This window comes from Puma concolor, chromosome E4 (genome assembly GCF_028749965.1).
Source record: "Puma concolor isolate L17-30 chromosome E4, mPumCon1.1.hap2, whole genome shotgun sequence".
Lineage (NCBI taxonomy): Eukaryota > Metazoa > Chordata > Mammalia > Carnivora > Felidae > Puma > Puma concolor.
The window spans coordinates 63,952,095-63,979,034 of record NC_141683.1 but is presented as its reverse complement, the minus strand read 5'-3'; the positions used below and the strand labels follow the sequence as shown (position 1 = coordinate 63,979,034).

Genomic DNA, 26,940 nt, shown 5'->3' with positions numbered 1-26,940 from the left:
AAGATCATCGTTTTGATCACCAGACTTCTTCATAAGAAGTATGCTCCTAAAGTTAGTAACTTGCTCAGACCCACACACAAGTCTAGACCAAATAGAACTGTGTCTTGTACCTCTTGAGACCTCATTTCAGGATGGATCCCAAAGGTTCCTACAGAGAGATCTCGATCCATACCAGGATACTTGATGATTATATTTCTGACAGAGAGAGATGCCTTGGGTACTGCAGCCAAAAAGAGAAGAATACACGTGACAGCCCAGAGGCCATGCTGTCTCAGTGCAAGTCAACAAGGTCTCCATCTCTTGGATTCCTCATATTGTAAATGATGATAACAACCTTTGATAACCACTTAACCGAGGGTTGGAGCTGAAATTCATAAAGCATGCATGAGGTTGCAATTATATAAATACAGAAATGATCTCTCTTTTAAGAATCAATTTTGAGTGATTTCAATCAATATGTTAAATGCCTTATAAAACTAATGAAAAATTAAATTTCGGATACACTGTACTTTGACATCAACCATCAACATTACAAATGCCATGTTTGCGCAAAGACTGTTACCAGGAGAAAATTCAGAAATAAAATACACCGTATTTAAAAGAAAACATTTCTCAGTGCACAATACCAGTCAACAGTGGTAAGCCATTACTGATATGGAGACTGACCGGCCAGGCAAAGCAAAGACATTTTTACTTAAAAGGTGGATTCTTTCCCTATATTTTCTGCACGGCTCTGATATTACATTTAAAAAGAAAGAACCGTGCCTTGGATGTAAAACCAACTATTAAACAATGTGGACATTTACATGAGCTATCTCTAGTTTTGTGATAATAGTCACTCCCTGGTAGTCTAGTGGTTAGGATTGGGCGCTTTCTAGTTTTGTGATAATTTTCACTTTTGATCTGACACCGAGAATGAAACATCCTCAAGTCTCTGGGATCAACACAGGAGACAAGGGCTGAACTTGAATATTCATATGATCTTTTCCATAAAGAAAAATTAGGAAATAATTGAAAAATTGTTATAAAGCATGATGCCCATTTATGACTCCCAAGCCCTAATGTTTCTAGCATTCATGATAAATACCTATGATTCCTCCATCCATTTTTATTTTTGGAAGTTCATCTCTGTACATTCTGTGACAATCTGCTCCCCTAGAATTTGGAATTTGAATAAAGCAGATTTGGTTGCTTTTTTTTCCCCCCAGATGAATGCACAAAGACCCTAAAAAAAAACAAACGTTCTTTAGAAGACAGAGCAATGAGTGTATTTACTATTTATTAAAGTGTAGCATCTACCAAAAAACCTGCAGGCTGAGCTCTAATCAGCTCCCCCCCTACCAAGGACAATTCCATGGTAGGAAGCATGATGAAAGGTCCGGAAAAGCACAATGAGAAAGAGGAGATAAAGACAGAAGATAGTCCCCTCAAAATAAAAAGAAAAGAAACAAATAGCCTACCCCTCACCAAAAACAAAAAGTAAACCACTTCCCCTGCTTCCAACCCTTTTTTTTTTTAATGCTGGGAATGACCCACTTTGACCTAAGTATATTATAGTATAAAAATAAAGGCTAAAAGACTGGTTTTCCTTACATATTTGCATGAAAAGAATTACAGATACAGGGAACAGCTCACTCTAATTTCTTCTAAGAAATCATTTTCTTGAAGCAGATTCTCCCACACTGGCTTCATTATAACTGAGGCATCCGTTTTTTAAAAAATACTATTTATTTTGCCACTATATGGCCAAATTTGTCTTCTATTTCTGCAGGCTTGTTAAAAGAATCATCATTTAGGGGCGCCTGGGTGGCGCAGTCGGTTAAGCGTCCGACTTCAGCCAGGTCACGATCTCGCGGTCCGTGAGTTCGAGCCCCGCGTCGGGCTCTGGGCTGATGGCTCAGAGCCTGGAGCCTGTTTCCGATTCTGTGTCTCCCTCTCTCTCTGCCCCTCCCCCGTTCATGCTGTGTCTCTCTCTGTCCCAAAAATAAATAAACGTTGAAAAAAAAAAATTTTTTAAAAAAATAAAAAAAAAAGAATCATCATTTAGCTTTCCATAACCTGCAGGGCCCAGAGCAGCTAGAATTATAGGGGAATTTCCCCACTGGCCAGGGCAGGATAGAGGAGGAAAACAGAACTTGACTACTTGGGGCACCTGGGTGGCTCAGTCGGTTAAGCATGTGACTTAAGCTCAGGTCATGAATCTGACAGTTCGTGAGTTTGAGCCCTGCGTCGGGCTCTGTGCTGACAGTTCAGAGCCCGGAGCCTGCATCAGATTCTGTGTCTCCCTCTCGCCCTCTGCCCCCCTCCACTTGTTCCCTCTCTCTCAAAAACACATAAATAAACATTTAAAAAAGAAAGAAGAAAAGAACCTGACTACTCTTCTCAGACCTAATTCTGTCAGGTTTTCGCTTTCAGGAAACCAAAACAAGGAGAGGAAGCCGACATCAAAGTAAACTCTACATGCTCCTGGTTCATGCAGTGGATAAGGAGGTGGGGGACACACGACATCTGGACGGAGACCAAAGGACCCCACTAATCCTCACTCCCAGACCACACATACCTCGGGTGCAGAGACCACTCTGACCCATATTTGTCTCCTTAGGGCCCAGGATAGCGCCCAGCCAGGTCCCGTGAGAAAGCTGAAACTGCTGGTTGGTTGGGTAACATTCTCAAACATGCTCTGCCCTGCAAATGCAGCACAGAGGGCTCTAATGAACTGAGTAGTGTTTCACCAGCATCACAAGGCAAATTTACTACAGTGAATTGTGTTGTTAAGGGACGAATGACCACTTAACTCATCCATTTTGCAAATCTGGATTTAATATGTGGGGCTTGCCTGAAGTGAGATGCAGGGACACAAGCTTGGCTTTCTATCAGGCTGAATTTGGAGTAAGACATTTTGATTTAGGGTCATTTATGAAATTTCAGAGCCTCCAGTTTTTTAGCACAGAGAGTGTGCCCAAGACAGACTGACGCAATGCAATAAAATATTTTGCCATTGGCCCACTTTTTCATGTTAGGGCTGAAAGAGGCCTCACAATTCCCTGGGAATTGTTTTCGTTATAGCTTTTAAACTTTTTATTCTTTCATTCTGAAATAGAAAGATTCCCTTCTCTTAATATTGTACTTTTCTTTAAAATTGTGCCCTAAATTTTTCTTTTTTTTCTTTAAATTTTTTTTAAAATGTTTATTCATTTTTGAGAGACAGAGATGGCATGCAAGCAGGGGAGGGTCAGAGAGGGAGACACAGAATTTGAAGCAGGCTCTAGGCTCTGAGCTGTCAGCACAGAGCCCGATGTGGGGCTCGAACTCATGAACTGCGAGATCATGACCTGAGCCAAAGTCGGACGCTGAACCGGCTGAGCCACCCAGGCACCCCTGCCCTAGACTTTTCTTGTCTTATGCATTGTGGCATTGTATTGTAAGCAGTACATATGTTATATATATATATATGTATTTATTTATTTATTTATTTATTTATTTATTTATTTATTTATATATAACATTAAAATTAATAATGATTTTGATTACTGAAACTAAAACGAACAGTTACAAAATTATTGTATTCTAACTCCCCTAGGAAGTTTTCTCTGACCACCAGATGCCCGCATTAGGAATGCCATATCTGGTGTGTTTATTGAAATCTTGACCTCATGCATGGTCTATCGGCTGCAAAGTGCTGTGTCTGTTCGCTATGCAAGATGCAGGCCCCAATAAAGAGCTCTTCCCCACAGGTGCTCACCATCCAGTGGGGACACAGGCCTGTGTCACCAGGAGACAGTGCAGGTTGCACAAGAAGCATGATTTTAGAAATCTCAATGATGTGGGGCACCTGAGTGGCTCAGTTGGTTAAGTGTCTGACTTCAGCTCAGGTCATGATCTCGTGGTTTGTGGCTTTGAGCCCCGCATCAGGCTCTGTGCTGACAGCTCGGAGCCTGAAGCCTGCTTTGGATTCTGTGTCTCCCCCTCTCTCTGCCCCCCCCCCCACTTGCACTCTGTCTCTCTATGTGTCTCAAAAATAAATAAACATTAAAAAAACACAAATAAATAAATAAGATCACATATTAAGGTTAGCTAGAGCCAAATCCCTATTGGCCACCCAAAAAGACACTACCTCGTTTCTTATTCATACCTAACCATGCATTCTAACACCCCAAACAGGCATAATCCACAGACTGTAGTGCACTTGGAAGTAGATGCATCACCTGCGCAGCTCTAAGAGGACCCCACGTGAAGGGGGCGTTTCAGCCCACACGACAGCGTGAGCCCGTCAACAGGAAACAGAATTTTAGCCCTGCTGCAATTAGTTCTCAGATGTTGGGCTTGGCCTCTGTGCCTCAGCCCCATCAAAGGGAAGACAACACTAATAATCCATCTTGCACAGCATATATGAAAAGAAGTATCTATTTCATGTTTTAAAGGTCATTGAATATATCACAGCTAGATAGTTGAAGCAAAATACCATATTCACCAGTGAAACAGGAAAGTTTAGCAGCCTTCATCTGTTCCCATTTTAAATTTACCACAGTATGTAAATGAGAGGATTTAAAAAAGCACCAAGCAAAAATCTGAGCTAGGTGCGACCGAAAAGCACAATCAGAAGCAAATTTGTGAGCCTCAAGTGCGGGAGTTTGCCAAATGGGCTGGTGCTTACATTTTACTACTAATCTGAGTTTATGCGAAGCCAATAGAAAGATCCCAATTATTGTTAAATACCCAGAGTAGAAATTTGCTGCTAAACTGCTGTATAGTATCGGTCTCAGGTTGGTTTTTGTAAACATCTTATTTTATATCCTGAAATTATCACAGGAATACCACACACAGAGCTGAACTTGAAACACACGGTCCTAGTCGCATCCATGGTCTGAAGAAAATACACGGAATACAACTTGCACTAGAGACTGAATTACCGGATTTTAATAATATTTTGCAGGGGTTGAGAGAATCTACTTAACCAGCAAGAGCAGTTACGCTACCCAACTTAACACTTCAAAATACAATTTGATGGCAAAATGAGAGAATCTGATCATTCTTAACAGGAGTTTCGTCGGGTCAGAACATTCACACCGTATCAGACATTCACACCGTACCAGAAAGTGCACAGAGGCGGGTTTCACACTTTTGGAGATCTCAGCGGGCCAATATGTCATGTTGAGACATCAGCCTACTACTGAAACAACATCCTGTCTGGTTTCTATGGAACAAACTACCTTCAAAAACAAAATGAACCATATTATATGAAGCCAAAGGGAAAGTAAAACTCAAGCATGTCAAGCATTCTCTAACCAAGCGTTAGCAGTTAGGAGGCCTGGTGTTCATACTATGCAGATCCTGCAAACTTGGGCTGGGCCCCTGAGCCCACCAACAAGGGTGGGATTTTCAGATAGAAAGGCCTAGGCAACCACAGGATCCAGCCTGAAAGATGAGGAGACAGACCCCCACACTGGTGCCCATCGAACGCTCCGTGGCCAGTTCCACAACAAGACAGCGTGAAGCCCAGTCTGACTTCCCAGAGTCCCATGATGCTTATGATTCCCTCCTTCTTCCTCAAGTAACATCGCAATGTTTATTCAACTATGAAAATGGGGATAGTAAAATAAATGTCTTTTCTACCTCGTAACGTGTAATTACAGGAAAGGTGCCACTTTTTGGGTTTCTACTATGTTTCAGAAATTGTTCTAGGCAGTAGGACCCTGGTGATGAGCAACACAGACCAGTCCTCACCTCATGGCACCTACATTGTAGGCAAGAAAAGTAAACAGGGTGACTATGGAGAACAGCGGGTCAGGAATTCTTTAGAGAGCCTGACAAAAGATCAGACCTAGAACCTTGCCTGGCATAATGTAGGCACTGACAAACTAATTGGACCTGCTCCCCAGAAAAGGAACAAAAACATTAAATTTTGCATCCATTTTCGGTAGATTCACAGCCCATCGATGGATCTCAGCTTAAGAATTTTGTTGCAAAGGGAAGGAAGAAGAGGTCTAGGGAGGTGAAGAAGCATGGGGAGGGGAAAGGCCTGAGAACCAGGAGGAAAACACGATGGAAACAGGCCACTATAAGGTAAACATGTAAGTGTGGGACACATGAAATCAAAAGGGCAAAATGGAAAAACAGGTGGAGGGAACCTAGAAGGGGTTTGTCAGGGAAGGCTTCCGAGAAGGGGCAAAAACCCAAGCTGAGCCTTCTCTGAAAAAAAAAACATTTTTTTTTTTTTTTTTTACTGTTTACATTTCCTTTTACAAAAGTAACACATGCTCAGTGCAGAAAACTTAGAAATTCTTGGAAAATGTTAAGAAAACACACCAATAACCCCTCTGCCTAGAAACAGCTAATGTAAACCATGACATTCCTCTGTGTGTGTATGTGTGTGTGTGTACATGTGTATAGGCACACACAGGTGTGTAACAAGATGGAAACAAATGTATTCACTTGGTGTTTGGAAGAAGTAATTTGATAATCTGAGAAGATTCCAAACAGGCATGCTGAAGTTTTCTGGTCATTAAGTGGCCTCCTACGGCAGTTTTTCAAACTCTGGGTCACGAGCCCCTAGCAGGTCATTAAACAGAAAACATAGATTGCAGTCTATAGCAAAGGTATGTACTGTTTTATTAAACTTTCTTTAGGGGTGTGTGTGTGTGTGTGTGTGTGTGTGTGTGTGTGTGTGTAAAGCTTGCATCGTTAACTTTACTTTTTACTCGAGACCCAGGCTAGTTTGAATGTATGTACATTTGAGGCAAGAGCAGGGGCAGACTTGGATTATTCTGAATATTAGAGGGACAAGGAATTAGTGGTCCCCAGAATGTGACAAAGCAAAGACAGTGATGGCGGCTGGGGACGGGAAGCAGAGGGAGGAAAAAGTTTCCTGAGTGGAAACACAGCCTAGAAGGGACTTTGAAAGAGAGAACCACGGATCAGTGGGAATTGCTACATTGTTTCTGAGGGATGCTATAATTTCTGAGGGTGTAAATGCTCACCACTTTTCTTATTATATCCTCTACGTCCATGCTGATCAGCCGTGTTTTGTGCATATGAAGTCTTTTTGGGAATTCAGAGAGATGCTGAGTTCTGCATACGAGTTGGCACAGAGAAAAAATTTGAGTCCACATGTGTGGGATATGAAAGCTAGAGCGTGAAGAAGATATTTTGGGTCTATATATCTGTATCTTTTTTTTTTTTTTTTTTTTTTTTTTTGCAAAAATGGAATCATGTAATATATACTACTTTTATCCTATTTCTCCTTACAGATATGGAGGCAGTTTGAATGTCTGTCATGTCAATAAACACTTTTCTGCTAACAAGAGATTTTATTAGCATTTTGGAATTCCATTGTAGGGAATTTATTGTTAGCTGTTTATGTAACTAATGTTCTGCTGCCGGACATTTTGATTATTTAATATTCTGAATTGATTATTCTCAATGTTCGTCTCTTAGAAATAATACCACTGCTTAGAGTCATAATTAGTAGGACTGGCTGAAGTATCATTATACGCATTACACTTTATTATCTACTTGGGTGTCCGTCCTATAAAGGAGGACCCTTTAACCTAGCACCAAGGACAGCGCCAGGTGTTAAGGTAAGTGAACTGCAGGGAGCAGGAAGCAGCCTGGGTGGGAGGTGACGGAAGGCTATATACATTGGCAACATTGGTAAATCAACTACAATCTCTCATCTCATACAATTCTTGACATTTCTTGGGATTTAAAGTGCTTCTTGCAAAAACTACACATCTAGTTTGAATAGTCATAGGAATATATGTAAATTTGAAAATAAATTTGAAAATAAAAATTAGACTTGATTTAGGGAAATTTTAAGCCAAACAGAAATATGACCAACAATTGTCATCTTCAAAGTCATTGGCTCTTCAGGCATCCTGCAGATTCATTCCCAGAGCTATAAAAAATGTCATGGGGGGGGGGCACCTGGGTGGCTCAGTCAGTTAAGCATCTGACTCTTGATCTCAGCTGAGGTCTTGAACTCAGGATCATGAGTTCAAGCCCCACATTGGGCTCCACACCCAGCGTGGGTTAAAAAATAAAACAAAACAGAACAAATAAATTTTTTAAAAATGTCACTGGGATTTAGACCAAAGAAACAGGTACTAACAGTAATAGGAGGAAAATTACTTGATTCCTTCTTCCCCTCACTTCTCATATCCCATCAACCGCTAGCCAACTTCACCTTCTACAATTTCCCCAATCCACCTCCTCTCCTTCGCCTCTATTTCAGGCACCCATCATTTCCTGTCTAGTTTCCCTGCCTGGCTCCCCGAAATCCACCCTTCATGCTGCCACCAGAGTGAGCTATTTGAAATGCAAATCTGCTACTGTGTCCTGTTTAACACTCTTCATTGGTTCCCCAATACCTACAGGACACAGAGACAAGTCTCCGGCCCGCACCTCCTTCCTGCTTTGCACCTTCCAACACACCCTGTTTGTTGTTCATGTGACATCACTTTTCTCTCTGGGTTTCCTCTTTGCCTGCCATGCAGCCTTGCACACCCCCTGAAGTTACGTTTTGGCGTCCCTTCCTCTAGAAAGTTCTCCAGCATCTCCTGGGCTGGATTGGTGCCTCTCTTCAGTGATCCTATGCAGACACACACACATCTCTACCAAAGTCTTTACCCATGGTGCCTGTGGGGATGGGGTGAGGGCTTTACACCTCTTTCTCCAGAGATCAGAGACCAGTGATTAATTTATCTTCTCTGTCCCCATAGCCTGCCATTCCTGTCAGGTAACAGGTATTCACTTTCCTTTGTCTGTTTGTTGTTGTTGCTGCTGCTGTTGCTTTGGATGGACCAAACCGTATTGTAGTTTAAAGGGCTAAAAAACTGCTGATAAAGCCCGGTGAGTTCAAATCCTAATGGACGGGTGGAATGAAATGAGGGCACATAAGTAATCAGTGTATACCAATACTAACCATTAGCTAACAGCTTTTATTTTTATTTATTTATTTTTTAAAAAAAATTTTTAAATGTTTTTATTTATTTTTGAGGCAGAGAGAGACAGAGCATGAGCAGGGGAGGGGCAGAAAGTGAGGGAGACACAGAACCCGAAGAAGGCTCCAGGCTCTGAGCTGACAGCACAAAGCCCGATGTGGGGCTTGAACCCACAAACTGCGAGATCATGACCTGAGCTGAAGTCGGACGCTCAACCGACTGAGCCACCCAGGCGCCCCAGCTAACAGCTTTTAAATTAAAACAGTTTCAGTTCCTAGAGAATTATTCATTGATTCAACACAGTTGTATACACCGGGACCTCAGAGATTGGAAACACATGATTCACACCAAAGAATTCTCCATCTGATGGCAGGAAAGGACACACAATACCACGAACTCAGTGCTGTAAGTGCTAGAAAACAGAAACACTGGACCAAGAGGGAACCAACTATGGAGAATTAAGAAATGGCGGTCCCCCGTGAGAACTCAGATTTTCAGTTAGCCTTGCCCTAGTCAACCCCCCAAATCTCACCCTGAAAGTAGTTCTCATGTGAGATATCTGGACAGCAGGCCCCACACATTTTCCAGCCTTTCCTTGGGGTCACTGACTCTTCACACTGAAGATGGGGAGATCTGGAACCAGGATGGGAGCGCGGACCTGGGGGGGAAGGGCCAAGGCAGCTGCCCCCTGGCCGCCTCACCTGCACTCGCTCAGCCCTCCTGGTTCTAGTGACAAACCCAAGGAATCCGGGACCCTCTGATCCCGCCAGGCCCAGCAGGAGATGACGTTGCAGGTGGACACAGTGGCGTAATTCAAAATAAGAAATATGAAATGCAGCACAAATGTCCCTGTGTTTTAAGGGTCATGTGGAAAACCTGGGGCACTTCCAGACGCAAGTCCCAGAAATGATTATTTTACAGTGGGAGACATAACAGAAGTTAAGGTATATTTGGTTTGAGCAAGAAATGATCATCTCTTTCCAAGGATCATCTTCCAAGGGCTGTTCTGTCTGGCCATGTAAAACAAGAAAAATGTTCCCCCGCCTCAATTCGAGATTCTCTCCTTCACCTATGATACAGAAATCACAGGCATTGGGTAAAACGTCAACTTTGGCTGATTAAAAAAAAAAAAAAAACAACTCTCACAAAATTTGCAAGTTAATAGTTATCCTCTAATATATCAGGCCACTGGGGAAACCAAAAGCTTGGGAAATATATAACTCATTCCAAGTGACTGCTGTAAAATTTGTAAAGTCAAAGTCATTTATGTAACTGCTGCCAACCCTCACATTCAGCTCCATTAAATATGACCTACAAACCTTACAAGATAAGGACCAACTAACAAGACAGTGAGTAGTTAAATGGCCTAAATAGAGTGAGGAAGCACCTCTAGTACTAGTGAGATCAAAGCATGTTTAATAGCTGTGACTAATATTTATTGAGTGCTCACTGGATACACATCCTTACACAATAACAGTTTAGATTTATATTTATTCAATGACAGCAATTCGACACACCTAGAATTGAATGGTTTTTTTTTCCAAATGTGAGGATCCGGGTAAGAGGTTATAAAATATGTTTTTAAAGTTGTATATTCCCATCAAGCTCTGCTTTTAGCTCACTATTTTTCCTGCTTCTACACTTTTGGGGAGGCTGAAAAAGGCGAGCTTGAAGGTAAAAATGATTGCAAAGTCACAGAGTGAGTGTCTCCTAAGTACCTGGTACCTAAGTACCTAAGTACCTGGGCGACAGGCTTGAGAAACAAATGACTGGGACACGGGTCCTGTTCTCAAGGAACTCAGGGTCTAACCAGTTGGACATTCAAAGAATAAAGACAGCGTCCTGTGCACTTGAACAAAGTGTGGTTTGAACACCCAGACAGTGGGTGAAGGAAGGCGTCCCTCAAGAGAGGACAGCTGACCTGTCTCTTGAGAAACATGAGGCCCGTAGGCTGAGAAGAAAAAGTATTCCAGACTTCAGGGAACATAGGCAAGAGCATCTGGCCTTGTATTCTCAAAGACCAGGGTTCAGTCTCAGGTCCCTTTCATCCCCGAGCCTACCACACGCCTCTATTACCATAGTCAGCACTCAGTATCTGAAGAGTGTATAAACAATAAATGAAAAAATAAGTGAACACAGACCTTCTTTCTATATATACTCAGAAATGACCCTAGATCCCTGAGAAGGAGGAGGAACATAACAAAAAAAATCCCTTCTGAGAGCCTATGACCCGAGAGAAAAATGGATGTTTACTCTCCTGGCTCATGAGAGCCACATACTCGGTAACAGAGGACCTGTTTCTCGAGAAATCCACTCCATGACACAGTCTCAGTTACCAGGGTTAATCACATCTCAAACTTGTCCTACAGGTAACAACCCCATCGCCTGCATGTGCAGCAGTCATGGGTGGGTCCCCTGCAGGTGAGTTAGAAAGCACGACCTGGTGATCACTGTGCTCCAGGGTACAAAGGACATACAGTGGAACAGAGAGGCAAAGGGATGAGAGATGATCATGGAGCCACGAGAAACCACACAGTCCACACGGTCACTTCCACGCTTCGACCTGTGATCTGTCTCCACACACAGTCCTGCAGGGTGGCTTAAAGCCCTGCCCTTTTACCCTTATCTGTAAAGTTTAGTAAAGTTTAAATGTTTACAAATGTCTATATTATTATTTTAATTAAAGCCAACTTAAACTTTAAAAATGATTAATAATTTCTATGATTTATCAAGGCTTTTAATATACTAATGTTAAGTTTCGCCTGTCTAAAGAGTGGGTAGTTTATGCAATAAGTCCCAAACTAAATCCTCTGCTTTTTTCAAAGACCATTTTGTGGAACTGATTGCTCACAAAATACATATGGAAAAGTGCTGCCCACAACAAATGTAGCAAGGGAGGCAAGAGGCAGCGATGTTGCATTATTTTGTGTGTGTGTGTGTCTGAAGCAGTTTGTGTGCTATAATCATCTTGGCAAATACCATGACCTAATTAAGAAAGGAAAAATGGGGGGCACCTGGGTGGCTCAGTGGGTTAAGCGTCCGACTTTGGCTCAGGTCATGATCTCACAGTTTGTGGGTTCAAGCCCCGCAATGGGCTCTGCAATGACAGCTGGGAGCCTGGAGCCTGCTTCAGATTCTCCGTCTCTCTCTCTCTCTCTCTCTCTCTCTCTCTCTCTCTCTCTCTCTCTCTCTGCCCCTCCCGTTTGTGCTCTTTCTCTCAAAATTAAAATAAACATTAAAAAATAAATTTAAAAAAAGGAAAGGAAAATGGATGGATGGTTAGACCAAATAAAAATGATAAAAAGAGAAGTAGAAAAATAACATTCACCCAATTGAGAGAGAGGACAGTTGTTCATTACTTGCTGATTTCTTCATTCATTATCATTCTAGGAATGGGACTTAATGCATTCATAGTACCCTTTAAAAACCAGGCACGGGTTCTCGGGGGGCCTGGGTGGCTCAGTCGGTTAAGTGACCGACTTCAGTTCAGGTCATGATCTTGTGGTTTGTGAGTTTGAGCCCCGCGTTGGACTCTGTGCTGACAGTTCAGTGCTTTGGATTCTGTGTCTCCCTCTCTCTCTGCCCCTCCCCCACTCACTCTCTGTCTCTCTTTCCTTCAAAAATAAATAAACATTAAAAAGATTAAAAAAAAATAAAAATTAAAAATTAAAATAAAAACCAGGCATGGGTTCTCAATCCAAGAATTTATTGAAAACCACTTTGGGTTTTTTTTTTTTTTATATGATTTATTGTCAAATTGGTTTCCACACAACACTCAGTGCTCATCCCAACAAGTGCCCTCCTCCTATGGAAAACCATTTTGAAACCATTTGCATTTTCAGCAGCCCAGTCTCCTAAGAAACCACTCCTGCTAGGACTCCGTGCAAGGAAGAGATCAGTTCCCTCAGGAAAGCAGGACCGCAGCCCCCACCATCCCCAACCAAGCAGCAGGTCACTCGGAAATCTGTACATGAGGGTGATTCTCTAGGCTGAACGGTGGCCACTGCCTTTCCTGCCAGGCATCTGTGGAACGTTTGTTTGGGATAAGAACGCTCCACTGGCCCAGCTTCTGGGTGGTGCGAGGCCGTTCTCCGTAATCCAGGGGAAGAGAAAGCAAAACGGGAACAGAGAAAGCTCCCCGTCTTCTGCCTCCAAGTGGCTTGCCTCCTCTGTGGTACAAGAGGGAAACTGTGCATGGAGAGGGTGTTGCAGATTCTTCTTACCCAAGAGTTAGTATTTTGTACGTTTTCATTCGTCTGACCCCAGTGGTTCCCTCCAAAGTAGAGCAGGAGCTCTCTGAATGGACGGCCACTTGCCCTGAGCTCCTGATGAACCAACACTTCCCTTTGGTCGCCATGAAATGTACTGAACAATGTCCAGAGCACGCTCAGTCCTTGTGGCCGCCAGTACGACTGGGCACCGCTGCTCCGCCCGCATGCATGCTCCCCAGTCACTTGTGTCTCCTCCTAAGCCTGCTTAGGCTGCCTACACAAGCATAACTTAATGTTTAGTGAAATCAGAAGTGATTGGTAAAAAAAAAAAAAAAAAAGGTTTGCTGATTCACTGAAAACAAAGTGGAATGATTTAGAAAGAATCGACAGGGGCGCCTGGGTGGCGCAGTCGGTTAAGCGTCCGACTTCAGCCAGGTCACGATCTCGCAGCCCGTAAGTTCGAGCCCCGCGTCAGGTTCTGGGCTGATGGCTCAGAGCCTGGAGCCTGTTTCCGATTCTGTGTCTCCCTCTCACTCTGCCCCTCCCCCGTTCATGCTATGTCTCTCTCTGCCCCAAAAATAAATAAACGTTGAAAAAAAAAAAAATTAGAAAGAATCGACAAAGCAGAGTTGTTGCTGTTGTGTTTTTTTTTTTTTAAGTCTGTCAAATTAAGTGTGCATGAGATAATCATAAAAAATCTGGTGGGAGAGCATCATTGAAACAGCAAATTCTGCAAGGTGGCTGCTCCCCAGGGGTCTCATGGTTTAGAGAGACCAAAATTGGATGCGTCAAAAGATGCAACTTTGGTGTGGCTTGTCCAGAAAAGACGACATGGCGCTCCTTATCAGGTGATTTGTTCGCAAAGGAACTGTCTGAGCCCAACCCAGAGCCCTTGTTATGATTTCCTGGCCTCTCAGTTCACCACCCAACTTCTGGGTTCGAGCTTGCAGGATAAGCCGGCTCTGTGAAACATCTACTTACCTGCACTTAATACTCTCCTCTTGATTATTAGTAGTAGCCCACCTCCCTCCTTCTGGAAACATAGATTACTGAGTGGGTCCAGGAGAAAACATGAGAGCGGCAGTCAGAGATCAGAGATTCTAGTCATTACCTGAACTGTATCTTAGAAGTCACCTTATCCCTCAGGCCTCAGTTTCCTCATCTATAAAGTGTCTGCTGAGGAGGGATGCAGGGTGAGAAGTAGATGCTAACACAAAGAGGGGGGCGTCACACTAAACGTTCATGTTTCTCAGGTTCTTGAAAATGTTGTTCTGTGTAGTTCAGCTCATACAAGATAGGCAGTGTTCCCGAAAACATTTACTCATCTTTATTTGGAACATAAAATAAAAATATTTGGAAAAAATATACAAATTTATTGTTAATGATAAGAATAAGCAAATGTATTTCAGAAAGATAATATTACTTAGGGGCACCTGGGTGGCTCAGTCGGTTAAGTGTCTGACTCTTGATTTCAGCTCAGGTCATGATCTCATGGTTTGAGCCCCATATCGGGCTCTGAGCTGATAGCATGGAGCCTGCTTGGGATTCTGTCTCCCTTTCTCCCTGTCCTTCCTCCACTTGCTCTCTTTCTCTTAAAATAAATAAATATAAACTTAAAAAAAAAGAAAGGTAATATTATTTAGAAATTTTTACTACAAAGAAAAAAATGTAAAGTGATATATACACTTCTAATATAAAAATACAAGTTTATATATAATAAACACACCATATTTGTGTGCACACACGTATATACGTGTATGTGTGTACATGTATACACACACACACACACACACACACACACACACACACACACACACACAAATAAGATTCAAGTTACCAACATGTAATTGATCATTTGTATCCTTATGGTTTGAGAATGGGAAAAAAGTCTCTAAGATGCCACATCTCCAATGTCCATGCTTTCTATAATAAGCTTTTGGGAAAAACCATACTTACTAATTTACAGTTCCAAAGTGGACTACAAGCTTTAGTTCTGGGAATAGCATGTAACATAAAATTGTTCAGAGATTTTCAAGGATTAATTTTGATTTTACAAGTACAAGACTGCAAACAGTTCTGGCTGGAGAACACAAACTACTCAAAGAAACAAACGCTGCCTTCTTTAAGTTTTTTTTTTTTTTTTAACATTTAGTTATTTTTGAGAGACAGAGAGAGACAAAGCATGAGCAGGGAAGGGGCAGAGAGAGAGGGAGACACAGAATCGGAAGCAGGCTCCAGGCTCCAGGCTCCGAGCTGTCAGACAGAGCCTGACTAGGAGCCTGAACCCATGAATCGTGAGACCATGACCTACGCCGAAGTCAGACACTTAACTGACCAAGCCACCCAGGCGCCCTCAAATGCTGCCTTCTTTAAAATCTAGAGTTCTGCAACAGAACTACAATGAAAAATTAGCTCAGGATTCAACTTAAATTACAAATGAATTTCTTTAACAGCAACGAGGCTTGTCAAAAATACATGCTTCTAGATAAGAGGAAAATTACCAGAGAGCACCAATATTGTTTTGATATTTCTTTCATTTTTATCAGAATGGTACCTGAGGTATCCTGTGCCAAAAAAATTAGACACAAAAACTAGACTCCTACACAAATATAAGAGATTTAAACTAGGCACGCATCACCTTTTAAAATAACCATTTGCCACTTGCGAGTGGGAAAAGTAATTGTAACATTCAGTTTACACACTGCCTTAGAATCTATATCAATTTCAAGTTTTCTTTTATGATTCAGTTATTCCAAGAGTCTGAAAATATTTCATTAAAAATTAATGTGTTACCCACACAAATGGCAAATATTGAAAAATGGAAATATAAATACAAACTAATAAAAATAGTAAGTCTACTAATACTGAAGAGGAAGGAAGACAGGAGGGGGAGGCGAGCATGTGAAAGGGAGAGAGAGTTTAAACATCCGGTTTCTATTCTGGACCGTTTATAGAAACAGACAGACACAGCAAGCGGAAGCCAAATATATTCTCGGGCTCTGACAGGATTTGTTTTCTATCTTGTCATTATTTGTACTATATTCTTCCTAATACTGCTTCTCCGGTGTTCTAGATTTCCTGACCGACGATACCAGTCTTGCTGAGAGCTTGCACAGGAGAGCTGCGGAGGGCTGGGCGCCTGGGCGCCTGGCTGCCTGGTATGTTCCCTCGCTGCGGTTTGTAGGCACGAGACCACCACGACTACGTCCCCTGTCCTGTGCATCCTTCCCAAATCCCTCCGAACAACTTCCTGAGGATCGACACATGATCCCTGGTCTATTGCACAAAGGTCCAGACGAACACCTGGTGCCTATTTCACTAAGGCTTGAACAAAAGCAAACGAACTCACTCAACACTCTTTGTTTGCTCATTTTACAAGAGTGATTTCATGTCAAACAGCAAGCAAGTGCCTACCTTACTCTATCTCAGCCCTTGCAATTTAAATGGCATGGAGAGAAAGTCACATTGCTTATTAAACATGCAGCCGTGGACACACTTGTCCCTACATCAAAATAACACACAATAGAGTTCTCCTACACCAAAGATAATGAGGGAACTATTTTGAAAATATGAAAGATTTGTTTATGCAGACTATAAAAACATCCCTTTGCATCAAAATAAGTGTCCCTCTTTATTGCACACTGATTATTTTCTATAGAATTTAAATTGTACATGAAAGTATAATTGTGCCTTGTTTAATGTAAATTGATTGTCTCAATTATTGGGAAAGGGTCTGAATTTTAATGGACTATTTTGCTGGAGATGTGCCAAGCGCATCAGCAAAAACTCTAATAGCTCTCACTGTGGAGGTACACAGCCAAACAGTTTGAGGGAAATCAGGAAAGACGGTAGGCTCCAGGTTTGGTCCTAAAGTGGTCCAGAATCTAGTAAGCTTTTCTCCATGAGCAAGGAATCAGCCGTTAAGTTTCAACGTTGAAAGGTTCTGTGACAGTGAGGCTGAAATTTGGTCTGAAAAAATGGCAAGGTCCACATATCAGTAGAAAGGACTTCTGGGGCTGTACTTTTTTGTTTTAATGTTCTTTCGTTCTACAGATTAGGTGATCTATGCAAATCAGGGCTTTCCCCTAAAGGTGGAACTGACATAAAATCCCATAGCTCTGTGTCACACAGGCACAAAGGCACAGTTGAACGCAACACTTGAGTGTCTCAGGGAAGCCATCCCAGGAAGTTGGCTGCAGACACATCCCAGCAGCAGGCCACCATGGTTACTGCTTGACATATCTCCTTTTTATAAATCCAGTGTCTATGAAGTCAAGCAGATCTCCTCCATACTTAGAATCACGGGCAAGAGCAGACCTCGGCCGTTTGGCTACCCAGATGGTTGCAACATCGCTCTAGTTAAATTACAACCAGTGACGCCAGAGGTATAGATCCACATCTGCCCAGAACTGCCAGCTTCCTAAGATCTTTTTCTCAAAGCCTCAGCCTCAAGAAGCACTGCTGAGATAGATGTAAAAATCGCCTCCGGTCATAGTATGGTGAACTATTTACTACACAGCCAAACTTATATCTTGGCTATAAGCCATCATGAATTTAACTGCTATCTATTTGAGATATTTTAGGAATTGACAATACAAAGTTTAATCATTTTGCTCCCCAAAGAGCCTCTTTTTGCAATGGAAAGCTGGCACTATTAATCTAGACATAGACACAGATATTATAGATATTATCTTTAACACCCATCCTTTCTAGTGCATAGTGCAGAGTATAGATTGAGATTTGGGTCAGTGATAAAAATTTCTTCTCCTAGGGGTGCCTGGGTGGCTCAGTCAATTGAGCGTCCAACTTTGGCTCAGGTCATGATCTCACGGTTTGTTGAGTTCGAGCCCCACGCTGGGCTCTGTGCTGACAGCTCAGACCCTGGAGCTGCTTTGGATTCTGTGTCTCCCTCTCTCTGTATCCCTCCCCTGCTGACGCTCTGTCTCTCTCTCTCTCTCTATCTCAAAAATAAATAAACATTTAAAAAAAATTTTAAAAATTTCTTCTCTTATTCATCAAACTTTCCTATGATGCTAAAATTTCTATGATGGTAAAGAATTAAGCTGAATATATAAGGCATTTCTTTTTATAACTGAGCCCAGAAAGAGCAACCTCAATGTTCAGATAGTTCAATGTTCACATTTCCTATAACTTTTTTTTTTTAAGGACACAGAGTTTCCTGGCCACTGGATGGTTGATTAAAATTCCCTGTTTCATGATTAGCTGTCTCAAATTTTGGAAAATACACCCTAACAGTATGGATTCCAATAAAATGCCACACCCAGGGCACACCATTTCACTGCATGTGTATGAAGAGCTGCGGCAAAGCAACTGAACCAGGAGAGAGGAAAAATAATGTAAAAATGAGGGGAGTCCTAGACAAACAAGGGGAAGGTAGGGAAGGGGCAGGTGAGTAGCCCTCACTGGAGGGAAAGCAGCCCCGTGTGAACCACACATTTGGCATCTTTAACACCCATCTTTTCTCCCATGCCCACATTTACAGAGGGCTGGGTGAGCTCCACTTAGCAGCTAGAGTAGGCAATGCATCAGCTGGATGGATGTCTACTTTCTCTCTCGTCTAGCATATAAACACTAACAATTTGCATTTAGTGCAAGAGAGTGACTCGAAAGTCACTTTCATGCTGCTTTTCTATATTTCTACAAAATGCCTTTAAAATCCCCGCTCCTTACTGGGTGCTCAGTCAATTAAGCGTTCGACTCTGGATTTCAGCTCAGGTCATGATTTCACGGTTTGTGGGCTCAAGCCCTATGTTGGGCTCCTGACAGTATGGAGTCTGCTTGGGATATTCTCTCTCTCTCTCTCTCTCTCTCTCTCTCTCTCTCTCTCAAAATAAATAAACGTTAAAATACCTGCTTTTTAAACTGTCGCATACTTTTCATGGATGATAAGGAGAAAATGGTTCTGCTTATCATGTTCATACACACACAAACATTTCAAGGAGAGTAACAATTTTTTTAACCAATTCATTTCTGGAAAACAAAGGCCCAGAAAATCACCGTATATCATCAGGATATTATCAGAAAACCAAACATGCTCTTTAAATCTGTTACATTTCCACCGCCAGCGAGCAGTCTGCATGTTATGCATGGCGAGAACAATGCACGAACTTGCTTTACCCCCTAAATGTACATGTTCAACTAAACAAAGGAAAACGCTTTAAAGGGTCTAAAGACATTGTTCCTTGTGTAATCACTTCCGAAGTTATTTTGTTCAAAATTACCAAAGAAATGTTAAAAACAACATGGAATCCCACAAAGGAGTCCATTCATCATGTTCGATTGATTCTAGATTGCAATCTTTTGTGCAACATCAGAGCTAAAAGAGCACAAAAGCCTGGTGCCCAAGGGGCTGGGCGTCCGGCTTGCAAATGCACGAGTCCTGCCTGCCAGGCTGAGGCTCCAGCTCTTCCTGAGACTGCCCTGTGAGCTCTCCGACCAGCAGATAAACCGCCCTGCCTCAGCCAGGTCTGCCTCAGAACACAACCCCACAAAAAGCAGCCTAAAACTGAGTATCTCCTGAGAAAATGGAAGGTTCGGCCATCTCATCAGCAGAGCCCAGCTAGTGTTCAAGGGAAGCCTGCTATTTTGGGTTTTTCTTTTCCTTTGATTTATTTTCTAGTTAGCGATGGCCTACTATTTAATTGGAATTGCAAAATAAGACCCAAGAATGAATTATTTTCTTTAACAAAAACATACATTGCAGCAGCAGACCTGAAGCTCCTGTCAGTCTCAGAACAACCCAAGGCGGGGCGCGGTGGGGGATACATTCTCCCCTCCTTTTATGGATGAGGACACTGAGTCACTGAGAGAGGAGTGCCTTGCCCAAGAGGAGTGACAGCCTGTTCAGCAGTGGGGCTGGGATTAGAACCCAGGCAGAAGGCTTCAGAAACTGCATGTTCTTAACCACTATGCACCATATGCTCCACTGGTAATTAAAAAATCTTTTCAAAAACTCATTTAGTCTTGCTGTAACAGGTGGGGGGGGGGGGGGGCGGAGCTCTAGGCACATCAGTGTGAAGAGCCCCTAGCAGAGAATTTGACTTTTAGATGTCACACTGTCACTCACAGGTTGGAATGGGGAAATCTGCCAGGGAACTTCACAGCTCAGGACTCCGGGGTCCTGGGGACCAGCCCTAGCTCAGATGCTGGCTGGTGGGGGACCCTTGCAGAGGTACTGCAGTATGAACTCTGGTGTTGGATGGCCCTGCATTTCTAGATCGGCCCTACCACTATGCATTAGCTAAGTGACAATGGTGACCATGGTAAGTCACATAACCTTTAGGAGTCTCAGTTTGCCCCTCTAAAACACAGAAGACAAGAATACTATCTTAAGAGTACTGATCTAGGGGCGCCTGGGTGGTGCAGTCGGTTAAGCGTCCGACTTCAGCCAGGTCACGATCTCACGGTCTGTGAGTTCGAGGCTCGCGTCAGGCTCTGGGCTGATGGCTCGGAGCCTGGAGCCTGTTTCCGATTCTGTGTCTCCCTCTCTCTCTGCCCCTCCCCCGTTCATGCTCAGTCTCTGTCTGTCCCATAAATAAATAAAAACGTTGAAAAAAAAAATTTGAAAGAGTACTGATCTAATAGTTGCATTCCATACGGCCTCTCTGCAGCTTTAATTACAAAACTACGGTCTTGTGTCAGAGATCACCAAGTCCCAACTGCCTAAGACGCACTGGGATTCCATGACACCATGACTGTAAGACAGCTGATCTCATAATAATGCTATATTTATATAGTGCAGAGTTTCCCCCTCCCCCAGTTTTCATACCTAGGATCTGATTTGATCCTCATAATTATTTTACATGGTCTTTAATCCCCATTTCACGGATAAGGAAATTAAGGCTCAAAGAGCTTACTTAAGCCTGTCCAAAATCCTATGTTGGCAGGTGACATAAACCCCGAGCTTCTGCTCCCTAGCCACTGTTCCTTCCTTATCATAATTTGTTGTTTCCACAGAAGACAGGAAACCTATTTGCAGTAAGCTTGCAAATTAATGAAGAAAAAATGAAGGAATAAGAAAAATAGAAATAACTACTGACTGCTGTAGGGTCCCAGAGGAATGGAGTAGCGGTCTCTGGGTGCGGTATGTCACGGAGCTTGTCCTGAGGAAGAGTCTCAGGCATCCAGAGAGTACGGCACTCAGTCTTGCCTGGAAAGGAAAAGAAGCCAAGGTAGAGATTCCAGGAGGAGAAGTGAAGAAAAGAAAATGAAAGACACCTAACCAAAGACACATTTGCAGGAATGAGCATAGTCAGTGAAAGGTCATGGATCGGTCTGGAAGAGAAGAAGCAGCAGAGGGTACAGGGAATGCACATAATGAAGTCTCTCTCAAGGGCTGGCCTTGAGGCTGACACTATGTAATGTCATTACCCTTGACAGGTGTATCAATCAGCGTCTCTTGGTGCCACCTTCTCCTGGGCTCTCAGTACCTCACTGCTGCCCTCGAGCCCACTGGTCCCATGGTGGCCATCTTGGTCTGCCACTGAGGCACACTGCCCACATCTCAAGTCATGGGCTCCTCCTGCCACTCAGAGTCAAATGCCATGTCAAACCCTAGAATTTAGGATCTGGCTTCTGAGGTAGCTCTAAAAGGACTGGTTAATTTAGTCCAAAGTGTAGGTGAATTATCTCCCATGGGGAAAATTCTGGACCCACGGGAGACATGAGACAGAACCTGGACAGATAAAACTTGCTCTCTTTTCCTCCCTCCAGTGGGCTATTGGGAGGCAATTTCTTTGTAACAGGTTTTTCCAGAAGCATCTGTATGGTTGTGTCTCTATGGTTTATTATGAAACAGTCACCAGTATGATAATACATCGTCTTACATTGTTCTCCATTCTTCCATGCCTCACCTTCCTTTCCCTCACTCATTGTCCTGGGATAGCAGCAAGCAAACATCTGCCCTTAATTCTTGCTTAGGTTCAAAAACAATGGAAATGAAGGGATTGGCAAAATCTTCACTGATATCACACACTTGGTTAATTAATATATCTAAAAACAGATAGAGAGAAATACACACCAGAGGAATAAGTCATAGAAATGGAAATCGTCTCATAATGCAAGAAAAATACTAGCGAAAACAATCTATGAACTCAGGCAATAGAAACAAGGTACAAAATTAAGGATATGAAATGCTGAGCAGAAAGTGGTCAGGGGGCCACTCTGGCTTTGCAAGTGTAAGACAAACATCACCGTATTCAAAAAGTTGACATCACAGACAGTCTTTCCCGATGTAAAATCCTTCAACAGTGCTCAGGATAAACTCCAGGCATTTTTACATGATTCAAGAGAAAGACTCTTCCAGATCTACCCTAACAATGAGGAAGAAGTTAGATAATCAATAAAACCATAACTTTTCTTGAGCCAACCAGGGCTGAGGTCACTAGACAACCACACGAACTCAATTCCAAAAGGTGATATGCCGCTCTGAGGAGAGACAGAAACTTTTGAGCTATTTTATCTTTGGAAGAGACTGGGAAAGAGCAGTGGCCACAATAAATGTAGGTAAGAGGAAAGCAGGTGAAGATTTTAATGGACTCTTAGAGTATGGCCTCTTTAACAGTCTAGAATCCCCATGAGTCCCAGACACAGGAGGGTAAATGGGATTTGCACTCATTGTCAAGGACCTCTCCACAGGCTTCCTTCCACTGGATGCTCACAAGAAAGATGGGGGGCAGGAGAAGGGACCACGGAGCTCCCCTTGTACCTCTCCAGCTGGGGCACAAACACAAAACCCTGCCCCCTAACTAGACTCTTTTGTCATACAAAGCAAAAGCCTCAAGCTTCTGGATGAGGGGTAAGAAACCTGAGGAAAAGGTCCTGGGGGAAGGTGAGAGGTAAAAGCTATCTTCCCCTGGAAGATGGGTGGAAACCTTGTGCACAGGGACCAAGGAATAGACAGTTACTGAGGGAGGGGTAGAAGCAAATCCATCATGCTGTGATAACAAATGTCTGAAATGCAGCTCTCGGGGGTGGTGGGGATGGGGAGAGAGAAGAGGTCCTCTTTCATGTCTGCCGATTTCTGTGATGTGAATCCTTCTGCCACAGCCAATTTAAAACTACCAACATGGGGGCACCTGGGTGGCTCAGTCGGCTGAGTGTCTAACTTCAGGTCAGGTCATGATCTCACGGTTCATGTGTTCAAGCCCCACATCAGGCTTGCTGCTGTCAGCACAGAAGCCACTTTGGATCCTCTGTCCCCCTGTCTCTCTGCTCCTCCCCTACTCACATTCTCTCTCAAAAATAAATAAAATATTAAAAAAATAAAACTACCAACATGATGTCAAATGCCTCACACATTTCTAAAAATTTAATAATCAGCTCCAGCATACAAAGGAGCTGACCCTGTGGAAGCCTTCCTATGAAGTCCATCCCATCCCCATCCCCATCATAAGCCATGATGACAGTCTAATAGAAAGGCTAGAAATAAAAACAAACAAACAAACAAACAAACAAACAAACAAACAAAAAAGCATCAGAAATAAAGAATACATGTGATGGGCCTATTGGCAGAAGGAACTCAACAGACTGGGAAAATCATTAAGTTTGAAGACTGGCCAACAGAAATGATCCCAAGTGAAATACAAAGATGGGGGAGAGAGTCTAGAGTGGTATACCCAAGAGCTACGGGCCACCATCAGATGGTCTAATCAATGTGTAAGCAGAGGTCCAGAAGGAGGAGAGACAGGGAGAGGATGGGAAGACCTGACCCCTCTGCTTACTTCCTCCACCTCATCTACTATTCAGTCTCCCTTTAGATTTTAAAGCCATGGCGTCAGTTCTTGAAGAGACCACGTTCTCCTTGACCCCCAGGAACTTCACACACATACTCCTTTTTCTCGGTTAAGATTACTTCTACCTCTTTCCAGGATTCAGTCAGGAACTGTTTCTCTAAAGAACTGTACCCTGTCCCTCCAAACCTGGGTAAGGTGCCAGTCTGACGTGCTCCCAGAGCACCCTGGGTTAATCGTATTAGAGTAGATTATTCCACTGGGATTACCGTGTGCTTCCCTTGTGGGTCTGGAAACTCCTTAAGGGTAGAGATGATGGCTTTTTGCTTTTGTATGCTCAATGCTTAATAAATGTTACTAAATATAAGGATATATTAATACGCCAGAAGATATAAAATAGAGCTCAAGCCAGACAATCTAGTACAGGTTTTCATATTTAACATGCAATGTTTAAAATTCTAGTTCACAGCAAAGCAACAAACATGACTACTGATATTAAAAATAGATCCTACTTAACTTAAAAGCACAAAATTAAATTTTGTTTATTAAAAAAAATTTTTAAGTTTACTTATTTATTTTGAGAGGCAGAGCACACAGGAGGGGAGGAGGGAGGGAGAGAAAGAGAGAGAAAGAGAATCCCAAGCAGGCTCCACACTGTCAGTGCAAAGCCCGATGTGGGGCTCGAACTCACAAACCATGAAATCATGACCTGAGCTGAAATCAAGAGTCAGACACTTAACTGACTGAGCCACCCAGGCACTCCAGCACTAAATTAACTTTTGAATCATAAGGGTTAAGGTAATGAAAACGCTCATGAGAAGTTCTCAGTCTACCTAAACAATAAAACCAGAGAGAGAAATTTGGCTCTAAAGAGTGAGCTCACTCAAAGCGGTTTACGTTGGAAGAAATGCATAGGGATTTTAAGCATGGAAATACACTTTTTGTCCTGTAATGTCAGAACAGAAATTTGCCTGCTCTTTCTAGCAAAGGCTCTGTCCAAAGAGTGTTCAGAGCACATAACCTCTAGTGGTTCTCTGTACAATTTGAACATATGTTTAGTACTTATTTTTAATTGAATATTTTTCAGTATCCAGACTTAATTGTGAAAAAATATAACATAATAAACATTATAAAAATATTATAACTGGCTTATAATGGTTGGTTTGCTAAAATATTTGTCTCCAAAATGGCATTAGCTATTTCCTACTGCTTTATGTTCTTAGAGTTTTTATTTTTAAATTTTTAAACGTTGTAACAATTTCCTTCCCAGGAATAGAAGTCAAAATCTGTTAGTTTCTTGTTTGGTTGTTTGTTTGTCTGTTTGTCCTCCTCACTCCCAACTATGCTGAAAATATGACTTTTTAAAACAAGTATCGCTCTTGAAATTTTATTTGGGGCTCATACTGAACACTTCCACCACTGAATGGAGCACGTATACACATAAACACACACACATTCACATACTCTCACTTAGAAAACCTTAGACATATCCCAGGTATGGTCCAAGATTTTTCTCCATAAACCAGTTGTTGGAGATTCAGAAGGGATTTCCCCATAGAGACAATATTTACGTAAACATGGTATTTTATTTCACAGACTAGCTCATGAGAGCCAATTTAACCCATAATGTAAATAAACTACCTTCTAGAATGTTCGCCTCTGAAGTTCTTGTTCCATCCCCATCCCCAGAATCTGGAAGAGAGCCTGGCGTGTGTTAATGGGCTGATAAGTATGTTGAACAGAGGATATTGAATGAATAATAGTGCGAAACATTTGTTGAGCACTAAGTCTGTGCCAGGCGCCATTCTAAAGACTTTTCATGGATTATTTTAGGCAACGATCACATTCCTATAAGGTTGCATTTTTCAGATGAAGGAAGTGACGGAGTGAGGATGATGAAAAGTAAGATTTCAGGAATTTGCTCATGACCACATGGCTAAGAAGTGGCAAACAAGAAAAACCCAGAGGGTCTGGTACTTGGATGCATGCTCTTAACTACCATACACTTGTCTCTTTACTTCCCGTTTTAGATCTTACAAGCAGAGGACTAGAACCTGAAGGCAGCTTAAAGAATATAAGTTCCAGAAGGGCAGGGATATCTATCTGCTTGTCGAGTGATTTATCCAAAGCATATCAGTGCTATATGATAAGCACTCAAAAAATATTTCATGAATAAATGAAAGGGAGGCTTCCCCCCCCTTTTCTTGGGTATTGGGCCTATTCTAGAAAGACGTGTGAATTACATTAAAATGTCTGTGGCATCTTCCTTACTCTGTTTTGTTGGGTATCTTTCCATTTCATCTATTCTCAGGTGATCAGCTATGACAGTTCCTGCCTTCTTCCAATTGTAGTGTCTAGACAGGCTGCTCTAAATAACGTATTATCCACTTCCGGATCAGAATTCTAATTCCTGGAGTTACAACCTCCTCTGTTATTGGGAGGAAAGCAATCTGACTTCAGGTCTTCCCATTAAAATATAATCGAACCTGGCTTCCAGCCCTCTTAGGGACTTGTCAATAATACATGGAATAATTGGATTTTAAAGTGATTGCTGGCTAACCCCAACTGGCTCATAATTTTGGTATAATTTGGGGGGAAAGGGTCAAGTTTTCTAAGTTGTTCCTGGTTTTCGTAGCTTCCTCCTTTCCTCTACACAATACTCTCAGATCATTTGTTCTTAGACCCTCTAGGGAGGCAGCCTACCTAATTCCCCACATCTCCATGGTCCAGCAACATGAAGGCTAGAGATACCCAAGAAACATTTCAAAATAAACAGGATGCAGCTTCTTTCTCAGCACCATATGGATTACTTCTCATCTTCTATAATTTTATATTACAAAATAATGGTATATAAATAAATCTAAAATAGCACAGGAGTTATGTTAATTTACTTTTAACAGTATGTTGTCAGTTACGCAAAAAATACAGATTCCCAAGCAGCACATCGCCAAAGCAGTGCCTCTCTAAAGCAAATTGGTGAGGGTGGGAGGAGATGGGAGGTGGGGATTATACATACATTTGCTTTAGCAAGAGAGATGC

The 26,940-nt window shown here is 42.3% G+C and overlaps 1 protein-coding gene across 6 annotated transcripts in view; it reads right to left on the bottom strand.

The window, feature by feature from the left end:
• Positions 1-26,940, bottom strand: part of SDCCAG8 (SHH signaling and ciliogenesis regulator SDCCAG8) — a 251,622-nt gene that overhangs the window by 41,089 nt on the left and 183,593 nt on the right. The window contains exon 18 of one of the 6 annotated variants that reach the window (XR_015246427.1): positions 21,211-21,320. The exons of 4 other annotated variants lie outside the window; for them this stretch is intronic. Coding sequence is in view for 1 of the 2 variants with exons in the window: in XM_086694751.1 (XP_086550877.1) it covers positions 22,150-22,162 (13 nt within the window). In the remaining variant the exon portion in view is untranslated. One more of the 6 variants, XM_086694751.1, reaches the window with a different exon arrangement.